This window comes from Carlito syrichta, unplaced genomic scaffold (genome assembly GCF_000164805.1).
Source record: "Carlito syrichta isolate Samal-C Ts95f unplaced genomic scaffold, Tarsius_syrichta-2.0.1 Scaffold126448, whole genome shotgun sequence".
NCBI classification, from domain to species: domain Eukaryota; kingdom Metazoa; phylum Chordata; class Mammalia; order Primates; family Tarsiidae; genus Carlito; species Carlito syrichta.
This window is the reverse complement of record NW_007070544.1, coordinates 514,862-533,977: the sequence shown is the minus strand read 5'-3', so window position 1 is coordinate 533,977 and position 19,116 is coordinate 514,862. Positions and strand designations below refer to the sequence as shown.

Here is a 19,116-nt window from a genome sequence, read left to right as displayed (position 1 = left end):
TTTGCTATTGTGAACAACGCTGCGATAAAACATACGTGTGCAGGTATCTTTTTTTTAGAGTGATTTGTGTTCTTCAGGGTATATTCCCAGTAGGGGGATTGCAGGGTCATATGGAAGGTCAATTTTTAGAGCTTTTAGGAATCGCCACACTGCTTTCCACAGAGGTTGCATTCAAAAAATAACAGCTGCTGGAGAGGGTGTGGTGAAAAGGGAACACTTCTACACTGTTGGTGGGAGTGTAAACTAGTCCTTAATTCTTTTTTAAGATTAATTAATTATTTGCTCAGGCATAAAAAGATATTTTCGCTCTATTCACAGATCCTGCTCAGTACAAACAGACAAGCCCTTGGCTATCCTGCTATTCATCCATACTTTTTTGTCAATGTCAGTTCCTTCTGGAAAGATTGATTTAGAACCAAACATGTGAAGTTGAGTCGAATGGAACTTCCTTCATACTGACTTACCTGGCCTCTTTCTTCTCTGGTCTCTAGCCATATGAGTCAGCATTCATAAAACTAACCAAGCATGCTGCTGTATAACAAATATCTAATACACAGGTATCTCAAATGCCACTTTTATACACTTCAAGTCCAACATCTATCCCTCCTTCACACTAACCTTTATTTTACTATATCCTTGCTCAGTTTTGTCATCACACTCACCTTGTCATTTATCCTTGCTATTTTCAGATTTTCCTGCTAAGAAGGCTGACTTGTCTCCTAATTTCAGATTACAAGCTTAAGACATCTATTAATAAGCATTTAATAGATTTTAAAGCCATGTATTCTGGGTCTCATACAACTCTGATTTGGTACCCAGAGTAGCCCTGATATTTTATTTCTATTACAAAGTTATGATTCCTTGCATATTTTCTCATTTGGAGAAAGCAAGGGATGAGGGACCAGAAGACCCAGCTACTAGTCCTGGTTTCTTCATTTGGTTTAAGTGTAACTTCAAGAGACTCTCCTAGGTCCTCTGAATATCCACTTTCTCATTTATAGATGGCTGATAATGCATGCCAGTCTTTCTCCATTACAGAGCTGTAGTGAACCCCATCCTTAGTCACTCCTTTGCTCATTATGTTGATTTTGATTAAAACATCACTCACTAGCTCATGGAAACCTTCCCTGACCTCCCAGTCAAAAATAGAGGACTCCAAATTATATATCCTCATTGTTTCTTGCATTACTTCTTTCAAAACCCCTATCGCTCTTGTGATTGCTGGTTCACTGCTGCCTTTTTTCATCCACCTTCCGGTATACTGTAAGCTCCATGAGGTTGGAGAGCATGCTTGTTTTTTTGGGTTTTTTTAGGACTATCTTAATGTCTAGCACATAGTTGGAACTCAGTAAATATCAGTTGATGGATTAACAAATAACATAAGTACTTTTTGGGCAAAAAACTGGTACTATAATTGGTGTTACTCCTGTTATTACTTTTAGTAGTAATTGTAATATTAGAGGTAGCTATAGTAGTTGTATATTAGAAGCATTGTCACCATGAAATATAGAACAGAAGGAGAACCACAAAATAATATTTAACATTGCCTATAATCATAGTAAACTCTTTCTCCTTTTCCCCTCCACTTTTTAAACTGATAGAAACAAATAAATAACCATCAACAAAATTAAAAGGAAAAGACAAGCTGTGAAAAAGGGAAATATTTCAAAAATCATATTTTTGAAAAGGGGATAATAGTCAGATATTCAAGGAACTCATACAGCTCAATAGAAAAAAGAAACTTGACTTTAAAATAGGCAAAGGAACTGAGTAGACATTTCTCCAAAGGAGACGTATGAATAGTCAACAGGTAAATAGAGAAGTGCTTTTCATTACTACTCATCAGGAAAATGCAAATTAAAACCACAATGAGATGTCATCTCACATCTATTAGAATGGCTAATACCAAAAAGACAAAAAGATACGTGTTGGCAAAGTTGTAAAGAAAAAAGAATTCTTGTACACTTGGTGGGAATGTAAATTGGTACAGCCATTCTGAAAAAGAGAATGGAGGTACCTCAAAAATTAAAAAGAGAGCTACCATTGATCCATCAAGCCCATTTCTGCATAAATATACAAAGGCAATGAAATCAGTATCTCAAAGAGACATCTGCACTCCCATGTTCATTGCAGCATTACTCACAATAGCCAAGACAAAGAAACAACCCAAGTGTCTGTTGATGGATGAATGGACAAAGAAAATGTAGTATATACATACAATTAAATATTATTCAGTAATAAAAAAGAAGGAAATTCTGTCACTTCAATAATATGGATGGAACTGGAGGACATTATATTAAGTGAAATGAGCCAGACACAGGATGACATATATTGTATGATCTCGTTTATATGTGGAATCTAAAAAAGTCAAACTTATTGAAGCAGAGAGTAGAATGGTTGTTGCTGGGGCTGTTGGCAGGAAGTGGCAATGGATACAAATCTTCAGTTACATAGTGGCTAAGTTCTGTGGATCTAATAAACTACATGGTAACTATAGTTAATAATACTGCACTGTATTATAAATTTGCTAAGAGAGTAGATATTGTGTTCTCATCCCACATACACAGAGACACATAAAGATAACTACATGAGGTGATGTATATGTTAATTAGTTTGGTTGTGGTAATGATTTTACAACGTGTAAGTATATTAAATCATCACATTGTGTACCTTAAATAGATATAATTTTTATTTCTTAACCATACCTCAATAAAAACTGGAAACAAAAAAGAGCAAATAACTATCTAATAAAAATGGCCATATAAATGCAGCCCACAGTAATGGCTCGGAGGACAACTTTGTTTCTCATGGACCAGTCCTTGAGATGCATAACGAACCTTCACCTGGAGAAAGATCCAAAAGAAAGAAAGGAGATAGGTTCTTGACCAGAAGCAGAAGCCAATACTACCCCAAATCATGAGGGTGGGTTATGAAGAGCTATAAAAACCATTCATTGTGAAAAGAGGATTTGTCACTAAAAACAAAAAGAGGGTAAAGAAAATAAATAAATAAATAAATAAAATAATCTAGGAAGAAGAATCAATTCTCTGTTCTCATGAGCGGGCTGCTTGCCACCCTCTGTCAAAAGGAGGGAAGTAGTGAAAATACTATGGAATGTTAGCGATGCTGCTTTTGTTCAGATGATGTCATTTTGAACGAGTTATTGACATTTAAGGGCAGGGAGAAGGTGCCAGTGTGGTCCACTGGAAGACTTTATTGGGACTTAGGGGAGGGTTGGAAAAGACGATGACTCCAGAAAGTTCATATGCAAGGACCTGAGGCCCCATTCTTTAATCACCATAAGAACATCGCCAGGACTTTCAGGTTCCACCTAGAGTCCCTTCACCTCATGTTTGCAGCCAGGGTACTTCACTAAGGGGAAGTACCTTTATATCATGTTGCTCTAAGAGCTTGCAAATGCAGAAAAATGAGACTATGTATTAAAATATTTTCTCCCCAGGTACTTGGTGAGATATTAAATTGAGTAAATGTTGACCAAGCCTGCCCACTCCCAAATAATTCAGGCCTTTGTAAAACAATATTTTGCAAGATTTTATAAGATTTCATATGACGACAAGATTCTTCGTGGACTCAGTGCTGCTGAAATGCTCTTACATGTGGGCATTTGTTCATCAGAAAATTATCAAATACCTACTGTGTGTTTTGAAAGATGCTAGGTCTTAGGAATGCAGAATGGAAGAGAATACCATCCCTGACATCAAGATCATAAATCTGAGCAAATTTAGAGCTGAAAGAGCTGTAAGTTTCCTTGGGAAAAAAACACAATTAAAAGACCTTTCCTGGGTGATTTTTAAAAAACGTTATTGTACTGCACCTGAAGGCAGGCTGGGGCGCGTCCCTGGGGCTTGTTGACGTCCACAGCTACCAGTTGCCAACCACCAGCAGCATCTTCGTGAAACATCTTCAAGACAAAGAGGGAGATGAGTCAGAGACATTCAATATGGGACATCGAGAGTTCTACGTCTCCAGCTTTCTGTATTTTTATGTTATTGAAAATTGATCTTCTTATGGATTTATATTTGGAACAGAAGCCATTTCAAGTATGTTCATTTTAACAATGGAAACTTATGTGAATAATAATAACAAGAATGATTAACGTATTTAGTTTGTTGATTACTTGCTACGTGTCTGCCATTTACTATCTTATATATGCTTTGCATATAATTGCTCGAATATCCTTCTTCATAGGAGAAATACTTTAGTATTTTATCCCCATTATATGGATCATTTTTTTTTTTAGAACTGGGAGAAAAATGTAAGTTGGAATTCTAAAGCACTGTGTCTGGTGTGTTTTTATGCTAGGTGACAAATTTTTATTTTTATTCAGTAGGCATTTCTCACTGAGTTAAAAATATTCTCAGGGTCAATAATGTAAGAAGTGTGCATGTGGCATAGGGAAAGAGACTGGTGCTGTTGAATTGTGGGAGACTGACATGTCACTTAATAGACTATTTGTAATTATTTTTTCTGGGCTGCAAATTATATGCTCAACAGAATTTATTTGTTTGTTTATTGAGTCAGAGACTCACTATGTCACCCAGGCTGGAGTGCAGGGGCATGCTTACGGCTACCGCAGCCTCTATCTCCTGGGCTCAGGCAATCCTGTCTCAGCCTTCCAAGTAACTGGAACTACAGGCACATGCCAGCATGCCTGGCTGATTTTTTGATTTATTGTAGAGAAGAGGTCTTGCCAAGTTGCCCAGGCTGGTCTTGAGTCCCTGGGAACAGGCAATCCTCTCACCTCCACCTTCCAAAGTGCTGGGATTACAGGTGTGAGCCACCATGCCTGACAAGACATTTTATGACATATTTATAAAAGAAGCAAGTAGTTTCTTTTGGTTTAGAAGATGAAAGTGACAAAGTTCAGGACACTAGGCTAGTGTCTTACTGCATAGTCTTCAACTTCAAAAATTGCTTATCTGTCAATATTACACTCAGCTGGAAGACATTTCATACTTATACGTATTTACCCACTAGTACATATTCCTTTCAGCTTCTTAGAAGTGTGGGGAATGGGGCACAAAATAGGGCGAAATTAAAGAGTTTTATTCTTTTTTTTTTTTTGAGTTGGAGTCTCACTCTGTCACCCAGACTGGAGTGCAGTGGCTGCTCCCGGCCACCGCAGCCTCGACCTACTGGGCTCCGGCGATTCTTCCACCTCAGCCTTCCAAGTAGCCGGAATTACAGGCATGTGCTACCACGCTGGGCTGATTTTTTGATTTATTGTAGAGATGAGGTCTTGCTGCCCAGGTGGGTCTTGAATCCGCGGCCTCAGACAATCCACTCACCTCAGCCTCCCAAAGGCGTGGGATTACAGGCTGAGCCACCGAGCCTGGCTGAGTTTTATTCTTCTAAGTAAGTATGAACTACAAGCACTCACTGTTTTATTCCTGCCTGAGGTCACTGTTTTGTATAAATAAATATTTCATTTGGCATCCTTATTTATGTTTACATGTTAGTCTGACTCTGTGTTCAAAAGGGCAACTGTTGACAGAACTATGAGTGAGATAATGCAAAGATCCCATTACCTGGGATTTATAGTCAGAATTTCAAGTCCCTATTAGTAGAAATAGTAGATCATTTGAAGAAATTTTATTTGCCTTCTATAAAATAAGTGAGGCGGTGAGAGACAAGCACGAAAATTCACAGGCCATATTATGTATTTTTAAAGGACAAAATTGAGGTGTGTATTTATAAAAAGATTCTTTGACAAGGATGCCAACTGCAAATTGCTTATCTCCGGTGTCCATTTGCAGGATTCTGATTCTCTTTAGAATGAACTTAAAAGCTATTCTTAGTAATAAAATCAAGACATCCTTCCTGAAGAGGCTCTTTCTGAGAGTACAGACACCAGTGGAAATGTAAACCTGTGAAAGTACCTTTTAAAGTTTCTGTCAAAATTCTAGAAGTCTCCTTTTAAGGACACAAATACTTTAACTAGTAACTGCCAGTCACTAGTTAACAACCCTCTGTTGATACATCCTATACTCTCTTATCCTGGCACAAAACATTCCTGGGGCAAAGAGTTGCTTTGATTAAGAGCTGAGTAATTTTCTCTGTTAAGTTATTTTTTCCAGTAGACCAAAAAACAAATGAATCAATTTAATTGTCAGTGAAAATGTTCTCTCAAGGTCACTCCTTTATATGAAATAAAGTAAAATGCAAACATGTTCATTTTTACTTTGTCTCCTGAATTATTAAAAAAAAGATTGGCTAATATAGTAGTAGATCTTTGAGAAATAAGTAGGGCTAACTAGCAGAAGCCAGGAATCCTCAGAGACTCAAATCCTTGAGGAAGGTTGGCAGAGGTCACTAGGCCACCAAGAAGAAAAGGCTAATTCTTGTCTTTTTTTTGAAGCTCATCTTAACCATGTAACTATATATTGGCCTATAGGCTGTAAGAAGAAACCTGTTCTTTCTTCCTAATTGTGTCCTTCCTGCCCTTTGGAATATAGATGTGAGGGTTAGAACTACCACAGCCATCTTGGTCCACAAGGTAACCTTGGTAACAGAGGCTGCAAAGCTCCAGCAAAAACCAACACAGATCACTATACAACCCTGAATGACTACCTCCAATTTCACATAAGAGAGAGAGAACAGGAGTCTATCTTACCTAAGCCATTTACTTTTTTGTCCCTTGTAGCTGAATATAACTTAACGAACACAAGTGGTTTCAGTTAGAATGAATGTTCAGTAATTTCATTTTAATGATGTAACTCTCCTCTTCTTATTATGTAATTAAACATGTTTACATTAAACACTTAGAAAGTGTGGATGAGCTGTAAAAAAATCTTGTACCCATCCTCCAGAGACAACCACTATTAACATTTTGAATTAACCTTCCAGATATTTGATACACACATACACACTCACGACCACTGCACACACACATATAGTCCTTTTTTTGCACTTATGTGTTGTCTCATGTCAATCAAGTTCAATTATTGTTTTAATGGTTTGTATTTATTCTAATTTCATAATTTATAATGAGTAATTTATTGGTAGAGATTAAAATTGTTTCCATTTTTTAATTTACCAAAACACCTCACAAACATCCTCAAATATGCATCTTTGACTATTATCCAAAATTTTTCTTAGGATAAATTCCTAGAAGTGGAATCTCTTTGACAGATAGTATATATGTTTCTAAGCCGTTTGAGACATATCGCCAAACTGTTTTCAAGAGAAGATATTTCAATTTACACTCTTAGTAACAATGTATGAGAATGTCCCTTTCAGCCAACAACAATTTTTTTTTTTTTTAAAGAGAAGTTGACATGGGGCCAGAACAAAGACAAAATGTTGACAGCAGAGTTTGTAATGTCTAAGTTAAAAGGAAGTAGGGTCTCATCGTGAATAATATTGAAGACTCTCACAGCTGAGCAACCTGGTCGTGAGTCCCAGTCTTACCACTTGCCACTTAAATAATATTAGGTAAGATAATTAACTTTACAACCCTTGTCATTTTTTTTCATCTGCAAAGTGGAGACAATAATAGTACCCATGTCACAATTTTATGGTAAAGATTAAATAAGACTGGTTGTAAAGACATTACACAGTGCTCAGTGCACCTCTCTTTGTATGGTAGTGACGGTTAGAAGATGTTCTGAATTAGTGGAATATTACCAGTAACACAAACAGATTTCCACGAGCACTCTCCTCTTAGTACAATCATTTGGAAGCCCTTGTAGATTTCAGCCGTGAGAGTTATTTCAGTCTTGTGCTTTTAACACTGCTAGGATTTTATAATGGGTCACTGAGTTTGTAAGGTATTAAAAATGCTTGTGGAATTGTTCTACTATAGGCAGAATATAATCATCATCATCAACAACAACAGCAATAATGAGTTATTTAATGGGAGGTGGTAAGGAAATAATCTTGGTAACAAGGAGAATCACTAGCAGCTAAATTACATTTCCAAACACACACACACACACACACGAGTAATATGGAGAAAATCTAAAATTTATTTTGCGATTCTTATGCTCTTTTGGTTATTTTAAAATTAGCCATTTTTTAAAGAAAATAGCTATTAAGACACAAAACATGAGAGTGAACACCTGGTTTGATTTCATTATTCAATGACTCAGAAAACTTAATTCTCATTTATGGCTTCCTATGATGAATGCATTATTCCATTACTGCAGTTTATTATTAGAAGGAGCCCACCATTGCAGCATGCTAGAAAAGCCCTTTTCTGAACTACATTAATTAAATTGCCTTCTCACATATTTTAACGATGTACATTCATGTAGAAACTAATGGTTCTGAAACACAGTAAACAAATTTTTACTAAAGTACTATCTTTGACTCTTAAGTGATACACAGTCTTTTCATAAGTGGAGTTTTCCCCCATTTTTGATCACATGTCTTTTCATCTATGCCTTTCTGCTTTTTAATCCAGCACAGTTCATTTATGCAAATGTTGCTCTAGGCATTGTAGGAACCCATATTTTAAGAATGTTGATGGAACCACAAAGGAGAAAAAACTCAAAAGTGCCCTGTTTTCCTGCATCAACTCTACCCTTATCAGTCTTCTATCTTAATTAGGGTACATAAATTCAGAAAACATGTGTTTTCTGAAACAGACCCAGAAATGATTCCCTCTTCTCTCTTTTGAGTCAGAGTTTCACTCTGTCACTCAGGCTGTAGTGTAATGGCACAATCATGGATTACTGTAGTCTTGACCTCCTGGGCTCAAGTGATCCTCCTGCCTCAGCCTCCTGTGTAACTGAGACTACAGGTGTGTGCCACCATGCCCAGATAATTTCCTTTAAATTTTTTTTTTTTGTAGAGATAAGGTCTATGTTGCCCAGGCTGGTCTTGTATTCCTGGCCTCAAGTGATCCTCCCACCTCGGCCTCCCAAAGTGCTGAGATTACAAGTGTGATCTCCCATTCACCATTCCCAGTCAGATCACTCTCTTTATATTCAGAATATTTCTTTATTTACCAAATCTTCAATCTGGCCCTCTTGGAGTATGATTCATTTCTAAAAGTCAGAAGTCTGCTTTGTGTCTCTTATGACTATATGCAACAAAAAAGTAGCTTTGCATGGCCATAAGGATTAGCAGCTCTTTGAGTTCTACTCCAGGCAAAGTTGGCATAAGATCATCGCTGTCATGAGCCAGTCTAGGTCAGGGGACTACAGGACTGGTAACAGGTATCTGAAGTGAAGCGATTAAGTAACAGGAGCAAAGGCTTAGGTTAGAGAGATTCTATGCTCAGGATTCTGTCTCCCAGCAAATCTGTACACCCCAACATCCAGGGCTGGAGCAACATCACTAGAAGTTGTGATATGGGTAGCCCTACAGTAGACTGACACAGGGGTCCAGTATATCATGGGGGTATGAATCTTTGACTCTTCAACCCAATATATGATTGAGCATGGGCAACAGTTACCCATGTCTAATAATTATGCAGGTAAGAAGTCATGAGTCCTATCAGAGTTCAGGTAGATTTGTGATTACTGACCTAAATTTTGTTCTACATCATTCTTCCTCTGTTTTTCCTGTTACATGTTACATTATGGTATCCATAAGACCTCTGACATTAATCTTTCCGAAATCTGTTCCTATTCTGTGAATTGGAGACATTTGGTTGTGTCCATTCAGGTGAAAATTTGTTTTGTTGTTGTTGTTGTTTTTGTTTTGTTTTGTTTTGTTTTTGAGTTGGAGTCTCAAGAGAAACAGTTCTCATCACAGGTTACCTTTTGCATCTGAGTGGTCCTTCCCAGAGTCAATTCCTAGTGAATTGTCTATGATATCAGAAAGTCCCTTATTTGTCCTGTTAATATGCATGTATATATTTTTTCTACACATATGCTGTCATGGGAAGTCTACAGACTTAAAGAGACATCAAAAGTCCAAATGCCTGGGATTTCTTTAGCCATGGGTGAGAATAACTTATATCAAACAACTGCAATTTTTTTTCACATATTAGAGAAAGGCAGTGATGGACTTCATGTCTGAAAAGCTGTATGTGTTACAATAACCATCTTTATTTGATTTTCCTAAAGTCTTTTTTATTCGAATTAGATACTTGTGGTTTAGTGTTGTAAACCATTTGATGAGCAATCCTTGTTCACAGAGTTTGGTCAGATTTTACAAATCTGAATTATGGCAAATGATGTTTCTCCCTTCTATACACATAAAAGCATCTGGGCCCGCTTGCAAGTGGCTAGCAAGAGTGGGTGGGGCCTGAAGGCCCGTTGCTAGGCTGCCTAAGTGGTGTTTCACCAAGAGGTTGACAGCAGGAGCTTTGGTTGCCTAGCAACCGGGTCCTCAGCCATAGCATTTTTCTTAATGAAGGTTCTTCACAATTCTCCGTGTGATTACCTCTGCTGAATATCTAGACGCATTACCTCTGAATTACCAACTTATTCCTCCTGATCAAGTACAATTTTGCATCAAAATAATTTTGTACAAATTTGTTCAAAGTCTCTTCACTTTCTATTACAACTGCAGGCTGATGTGGTGGTGCTTCTAAATATCACTTTTCCAGCTGTGATTTTATACTTATGTTACCCCATAAACATAATATGATTTCTAAAGACATTTTAGGTCATCTCTAGGAACACTGAGTTCGAGTTAGGTGCTGAGTTCCTAGTTCTGTGTTCCATTGAGGTCTTAATGTCTATAACAGAAATCATGTCCTTTAAGAGGTAGTCACCTCAGAATGAAGTGGGAACTTTCTTATTTATCACAGGCTGCTAAAAGAGAGGAGGGAAGAGATAAGAACTTGATATGCTTGATTCCTTGAAGGCTTTTCTACACGGTATCTCGGATATGAAATAGAGAGCATTAAAAAAAAAAAATCTTTCAGGGAAGTTTGAATAGTTGTCTGTCAAAATTGAATAACATCAACACTATTTCATCTATAATGAATTGTCTGGATAACTCAAATTTCTACAGCATTATAAAGATGCTGCAATGCCATAAAGTTCTTCCCAAATATTATTTAATAGTATTTCAATATATAATTATTAAACATCCAATTTGAAAGTTTTAAAAGTAAAATGTCATAGATACCTTTGTCCCAATAGTTGTATCAGTATTTAAAGACATGTTAATTTTTAAAAATTTTAATAGTAGAATAATAGTTATAAGACATTAAATTATTTTACTCTTGATTCTGGAGTTTTAAATTTTCTCTCTCTTTTATACAGATTCATACTAGAAGAAGGTATATAACCCCATTCTTCCTCTTTCTAACTACCACAAAAACACACAAACAAAACCAAACACAAAAACAAGGACATTGGATCTGATTGCTCTCAGATAAAAACTCCTTTGTTGCTTTTAGTAAAATTGTAGGCCACCTCCAATTTCTCAGAAGCATTATTGTTTTATGGGATATTGTTTCATGGGACTTTATTATGGGAGCTCATCTGAATATATAGTGATTACTCAAAAATCACAGCTATTCATTTGGGGTTGAGGGATCTTCATAATTTATCATACTGTGGTTTATTCTAAATAAAATATATTTCCCATTCCAAAAATTCTAACCTTGCTCATAAGCAACTTTCTATAGGCTTGCAATTACATGAACACATATTCATAAAGGTGGGAAATTCTACAATTGTTATATTTTATCTGCAAGCCCTTTAAGAACTTGTGACATTAGAACCAAGTCAAAGGTACATAGTGAGAGTGGTTGACAATCTTGGTTTTTACCTAAGCCACCTATGGAGCTGATAAAAAATATAGATACCCTCACACTATTACCTAGACAGTCTGGTGTGATTGTTCTGAGTGTGAGCCCTTGTCCCTGTATTTTCAAACAGTCCCTTAACGGAGACAGACTGCAAGCAGTCCCTTTTACCAGAGCTTGCCCAAGCTCCACTGATGGAGTGGATGGGATTGGATCTGTCTACGTGAAAAGAGGCTGTGACATCACCTGGCTGGAATCGTACCTGCGTGGTGGCTGTTGAAGTAGTGCTGCTTCTCGGTCCCCACATTTGTTGAAATTGTACTCTTATTTCTGCAAATGTTTCAATGATGACAGCAATAAAAACATTCTGAAAGAAAATCAAAAACCGCCTTTACCAAACGCTGGGCACGAGAAAGCAGAGGGCAACCAAAGACACATAAAAGATCGGCAGAACTATCCTAAAATGTAGTTTCATGATAGAACTGATACACTACAGATTTCATTAGTAGGATTTTTTTCAGTACCTTCACAAGCCAGGCAAGGAAGAAAATGAGCGTGATAAAGTAGAAGTAGGAACGCCAACGGGGAAAACTGTCAATTGCTCTATACATGAGGAACACCCAGCCTTCCTGAGACGCAGCCTCATAGACTGTGAAGATGCTGGTGCCTGTCAAGAGAGAGGAGAGCGAGTTGAGCTGTGGTTGACTTCTCAAATAGGAAAAACATTTTCCTGAAAAACCATCAATATTTATCCATGCTAATATTCTCAAAGACAAAGGCTCTTCAAAACCAGATTAAAGTCACGTGCATCATTTCATTGTTCTTATTCTTAAAAATTTGATCAGGTTGTTTTTGACTTGGAGCCAGGGCAATTTGAATATCTCCAGCAGGTAAAGTAATCCTGTGTTTTTTCTTCAGCCATTAAATGCATCTAATAATGCAGAAAAGGAAACAAACATTCAAACCAAGTATAGATATAGTAAAAAAAAAAAAATGCATATTATATAAGCTTGCCACTTGGGGCTTAACACATTCGGTATGCTGGAAAGCACTTGTTATAGTTTTAATGAAAATGAAATAGACCTGAGAATTGGGTTTCATTTGAAACCACTTTCTTATTGGGAGGCTAAGGTATCTTAGGCTCCAAAACTTAACATCATGGAGCTTGACTTTGGAGTCTATGGTGTTTCCTGAACACCAAAATGTAAAGTAGTACTTAGTATTTTCTGGGGAATTGTCATTAAAAAATACTTCTGGTAGTGGGAAAAAAAGGAAAGTTAAAAATATGTGCACAGATTAGTAAACTTCTGGTGAGGAGAACTTAAAGTGTCATACAGGGAAAAGACATGTCTAATCCTTACAACACTATGAGATGTTTTACAGATGTGGAAACTAAAGCACATAAAGCTGAGTTTACTTGCATCAGGATGCACAGGCACTTATCTTTATGTTCTTTAGTTAGGGGCTCTAGGATTAACCCAGTTATTCTGGAACAAGGCTCTACACATCTAACTATGATGATATCCTACCTCCTGATATTCTTTCTGTGGCTAGTCACCCCATCTGTGCCATGGGATATAACCCAGATCTTAACAGTGTTGTGAGGATTGAATGACAATTTCTGTAGAGCATTGGTCTACGGAGAGTTCTTAACATCAGATATCACTATTATTATAAAATTGAAAATAATTCCTCAAAACTATTTTGTGAGAAAAATGCAAATAAAATACGGTATTGAATTAAAGTTGTTCATAAAATAAATACGTTGTTAGTCACAAAAGTAATAAACATTTGTACCTCGATAAATTCTACTGCTATAAAGCTTTTGTATTATAAAATATAAAACCTATATCCACTAATATATGTCCTAATCATGAACACTAGTCACATTGGCACAAGGGAGGGAGCGGCAAGTCACTGGGCACTGTCAGGGAAAGAACAGGGGGCATGTAACAACACAAAGGGTATCTGGTCCTAAACCAGGGAAAGTGAGGGCCAGGTGGAGGCCCAAACTTCACCTGCATGCAGCCTACTTGAGTAGTTAACCCACACTTGTACCATACATCTAAATCAATCAACCCATCAATAAGTAAGTAAAACTAGAATGTGCATATGACCAAATATCCAAACTAAGGAAGGGGGTGTTAAAGTTGGATGGACCTCCCTGTCTCTCTGAGCTTGTGCATGCAGAAAGAATGAGTAGAGCATTGTTGAACATCAAAGCATGCAGAACAGTAGGAAAGTCTGGCAGCAAAACGCGAACAAGTGAGAAAGGGCTTGAAAGAAAAGTCAAGAGAAGGAAGGAAAATATAGCCCTATTGAGTGAATGACTATTGTGCATTGTGTGCTAATATATATTATAACTTCATATATGTACTGCCTCTCATTTTAAAAATTATATTTTGAATACTAGTACAGTAAGCTGTTGTCATAACAACTGGTGTTTGTAAAGCATGTTTAATTTCAAGGCTCTTTTACACACTTACATGCTAAGGAAATCTCTGTCTTATTGGGTAGGCAGGTGGAGAGGTGGGAACGAGGGCAGATATTATCAATATCATCTTATAGAAAATGAAAGTGAAGTTTACTGTTTAATAAAGATGCCTGAGGTAGAAAGTGATGGAACCAGAAACTGAACCCATATCATCAGGTCTCAGGTGTTAAGCACTTTTTATAATTTGCCATGGTACTTATATTTTCTCTCGCTTGAGACTGGAACTTTAAAAAGAGATTATTTATGGATACACATATACAGTTAGAAGAATTAACTTCTAATGTCTGATGGCAGAATAGGGTAAATATAGTTAACAACAATTGTATATTTCAAAATAGCTAGAAGTAAGGACTTAAAATGTTCCCAACACATAATAATGACAAATGTTCAAAGTGATGGATACCCCAAATGCCTAATTTTATTACACATTTAATTCTCATGTACTCCACAAACATGCAAAAATATTATATATCAATAAACAATTTTAAGAAGTTATTTCCTCTAATTATTCTTAATTTAAATGAAGTTAATTTTTGTTTTTTGAGTTGGAGGCACATTCCATCGCCCAGGCTGGAGTGAAGTGGCAGGCTCATAGCCACCCCAGCGTCGATCTCCTGGGCTCTGGCAATCCTTCCCCCTCAGCCTTCCAAGTAGCCAGAACTACAGGTATGCACAACTACATCTAGCTAATTTTTGATTTATTATAGAGACGAGATCTCGTCAAGTTGCCTGGGCAGGCGTCAAACTAGTGAGCTCAGGCAATCCACTTGCCTCCGTCTCCCAAAGTGCTGGGATTACAGGCTGAGCCACTGAGCCAGGCCATGGTTAATTTGTAGTACATACTTTATAGTATAGTGATCATCTTAAAGCATAAAGTCAGATAACCATAAAATAGCTACCTTTGTTTCTATATTATTTCTTAGCAAATGACTTTTAAGAATAAGATTCAGAAAGGAACAGTACATACAAAAAACAAAGTGTCAACAGAAAACAGAGAGGACTGTTCCTATCAGTGATTCATAGGTACTAAAAATGGATACTTTTGCTTTTGTAGACTGAATATGAAGGATAATTTAAACATGAAACAGATAACTTATGTCCCTTATTTTATTTTTTTGAAAGCAGGATTTATTGAGAGGACAGAAATGCTTCCATAGTGTAAGGGAACCTGAAGGGGTGGCTGATGTCCCTTATCTTCTTTTAGTTTTTTGAATGAAAACAGAAAAGTGGTTACAGAAATTCATCATGAGTTACCATCAATGTTTAACAGCTATGTCATTGGAGCACTATCTAGAACAATCCCCAGGTAAACTATGGGGATTATCAATAAAATATTACATTTGAAAGGAACAGTGAAAATTATACTCCTCCCTGCCCAGATCTTTGTTAATTGTGTCTTACAGGCAAGATGCTACTTGTCGCTAAGTAAAAAAGAGTACGTTTAAGAGGTCATCTTGACACTTCTACTCCGTGCTTTCTAACTTAACAAAGGAAAAAAGAAAAAGAAGGGGGAACCCACAGTGCAGCTCAAAGAGAAGGGTTTGTTGATACAAAGGGATGAGGCATTTGTGAAAATGTAACCAAACACTCTCCAGGAAAATATTGACTATTGCAAGAAATTTTTCCCTAAGTGTGAACTGCACTGGGTAGAAAGGCTTTGAGAATGTTTTAGCAGTTGCATGGACAAAGGCAAATGACTAAGACAATCCTTCCTCATCACTTTTTACTCTTAATTTTGCAAAATATAGGAAAAGCAAATCACTTTTGAAAGAAGACACAAAGTGGCTGCCCAACATTTAAACTGAGAAAAATCAAATTTGTGATCCTCTGATTTTCGTTGGAAGTGGACAAACCTGAGAAAGAAACTGGATGCTCGGGGTTGTCTTCACACCATGCTCTCTCTGTTGGCCCCATGGTGCTTTCCTCTGGCCTTCCTGGCAGACTTTCTGGCTGCCAAGCTCAGGCCCTCAGGCCTCTGCCCTCAGGCCGCAGAAGGTATGGCCCTCAGCACTCCAGAGAGCCCTGGGTTCACCTGTGTCACATCACTTACTATACTGAATTCCGTTACCTTGTTTGTCTTCCTCACTAGGTGTGAGCACTCTCAAGTTCAAACAGTATCTATCACTTTTTTGCCAGGCACTTAGAAACACTCAAGAATTGTTGATAAATAATGATTGTACAGTCCTAAGACATATGAAAGCATTTCTCAAATATTTGCTTTTAGATCAATTCTCTCATTCGTGTTGCATAAATATTTTGAAAATAAAGGGGACTATTTTATAGCTAAATGACTATGTTCTGCTGATTTTCAATATTCACTTACAACCATGCAAACTCATATATAAACTTAAAAACCTGTGCTACACTTACACAGAAAATCTTCCTCTATTGTTTGATTCCACATGGAAAATTTCTAGAAAACATCGATACGTACAAAATATTTTTATAGATGCACTCCAGAATATTTTGAGTTCATTTTTTTTTTTTTTTGAGTTGGAGTCTCACTCTGTCGCCCAGACTGGAGTGCAGTGGCCGCTCCCGGCCACCACAGCCTCGACCTGCTGGGCTCCGGCGATCCTTCCGCCTCAGCCTTCCAAGTAGCCGGAATTACAGGCATGTGCTACCACACCCGGCTGATTTTTTGATTTATTGTAGAGATGAGGTCTCACTGCCCAGGCGGGTCTCGAACCCGCAGGCTCAGGCAATCCACTCACCTCAGCCTCCCAAAGGCGCGGGATGACAGGCTGCGCCACAGAGCCTGGCTTGAGTTCATTTTTATTATAGAACTAAAATTTATAGCTAAAAGACTATAGTTTTGTTAAATGAATAGATTCTTCAATAGCACCTGAGAATATAATGCATTCTCTCCTTAGAGACCAAGAGGGCCCATTCCAAAACAATCTCTGGGGGGTTTTAAAACAGCACTACTTTCTCAAACCCAAACTCTCAAGGCCCAAGTTAAAGTTTTGTAAGAAACAAAGTCAAAACAATGTCCTCCGTTCATCAATTCTCTCAATTTCATGCCCTTTTTTTCTGGTCTCTTCCATTGGTGGTTTGAATTCATTAGGTAAGAAAACCTACAAGCCTCCATGTAGAAGACAAATACAAACCTTGAAATTTTCTATAAGCTGCCTGTGATGAAAGTGGGTAAAGGATATTTTTCATAGCTCTGAAAAAAATTACGTTCCCATGTGTTTTGATTAGCTTCAGGACTTTATTTACTGCTTTGTCATCTTCTGCTGACTTTTTCGATGTAAAAAAAAGTGAGAAATTGTGTCTTGGGAAGATTCCCCTTTGTTTCTTCCAGTCATAGTTTACATAATCACATTGTCATTCTATGCTGAAATAACAGGGTCACAAATGGTGGTGATAACCAGTAACAAACTACACACCTGGCATCCTACCACTAAACCCCTCTCCAAACACAAAATAATCTGCGGTGCTATTCTAATGATGGCAAAACTTGACCTACTGCAAAGGAATTTGGTAAATTAGAGTTGGTGATGCAGGCTTGAGATAACTAGTTGAATAAGAATAAGTAAGTTTAGGCCGGGCATGGTGGCTCTAACCTGTAATCCCAGCACTTTGGGAGGCTGAGGTGAGGGGACTGCCTGAGCCCACGGGATCGAGAACAGCCTGGGCAACTTGGCGAGACCTCATCTCTACAATAAATCCAAAAAATTAGCCAGGCGTGGTAGCATGTGCCTGTAGTTCCAGCGACTTGCAAGGCTGAGGCGGGAGGATTGCTGGAGTCCAGCAGGTCGACGCTGGGGTGGCCGTAAGTGTGCCATTGTACTCCAGCCTGGGTGATGAAGTGAGGTTCCAACTCAAAAAAAAAAAAAAAAAGAAAGAAATAAGTTTACAAGAACTCAGTCTGACTAATAACCTTCACCACCACACTCAGAATTTTTTTTTTTTTTTTTAGTTGTGTTCTCACTGTGTTGCCCAGACTGGAGTACAGTAGCACAATTGTGGCTCACTGCAGCCTCAAACTTCTGGGCTCAGGTGATCCTCCTATACCTCAGTCACCCAAGTAGCTGGGACTACAGGCACTCACCACCAGGCCTGGCTAATGTTTTTAAATTTGTGTGTGTGTGCGTGTGTGTGTGTGTGCGTGCGTGTGTGTGTGTGTGTGTGTGTGTGTGTGTGGCGACAAGGTCTCACTATGTTACCCAGGCTGGACTTGAACTCCTGGACTCAAGCAATCTTCCCACCCGGCCTCCCAAAGTGTTGAGATGACAAGCACGAGCCACTGCGACTAGGCCACACTCAGAAGTTTTAATAGGACAAAGAGTATTCATTTTAGGACCATCCATTCTAACTTCTTGGTCAATGTTTGGATCCTCAACAATGTTCTTGAATTTTATTTTATTTTTGCAATGATTATCTTGTTTTAAAGATGTGGGGTACAATTGAGGCACCGCCTTCTGAGGTAGCTCCATCCCAGGTCAGGGAAGAGCCCATTCCATTGGATGCTGGCCAGGCCTTTGTCCCTTTAGGAACCCGCTCTTGGCCTTGCAAAGCACAGCAAGCCAAAGGAGTCAGCAGAATTTGCTCCTGCAGCACCATTGAGTAAATTGTCCATTGTTTTACGCAGGTCACCTGTTACAAATACTTATTTGCTTTTCTGGTCCTTTCCCTCTTCCAACCTGATACACTTTTTGTAAAACTGACCTGATTATCGGCTTCATTTGCCATCTGGGGACAGAATCTCTTCTGTGGTGGGCAAGATGGTAACATTCTTGTACCCAAGAGCATCAGTGTCTTTCAAACTTTTCTAAATTACTCTTTCTATTCCTCCATCTGATTGATCAGGTCTGTCCCTTTTCAGAGATAAGATGATTGACTTTGTCCCTGCCAAAGTTCAAACTAAGCAATCCCCTTAGTCGGAAGGGAAAAGAAACTTACATGTTCCTCAACCACTACACAAGATGACCATGATGTATCA

The 19,116-nt window shown here is 38.0% G+C and overlaps 1 protein-coding gene across 3 annotated transcripts in view; it reads right to left on the bottom strand.

The window, feature by feature from the left end:
• NALCN (sodium leak channel, non-selective) overlaps positions 1-19,116 on the bottom strand; it is a 363,914-nt gene that overhangs the window by 255,390 nt on the left and 89,408 nt on the right. For 2 of the 3 annotated variants that reach the window (XM_008048630.2, XM_008048631.2), the window contains exons 7-9: positions 12,199-12,341; positions 11,937-12,041; positions 3,836-3,922 (exon numbers count right to left, since the gene is read on the bottom strand). In XM_008048630.2, the coding sequence (XP_008046821.1) occupies positions 3,836-3,922; positions 11,937-12,041; positions 12,199-12,341 (335 nt within the window). The remainder of the gene's footprint in view (positions 1-3,835; positions 3,923-11,936; positions 12,042-12,198; positions 12,342-19,116) is intronic. The other variant, XM_021707824.1, reaches the window with a different exon arrangement.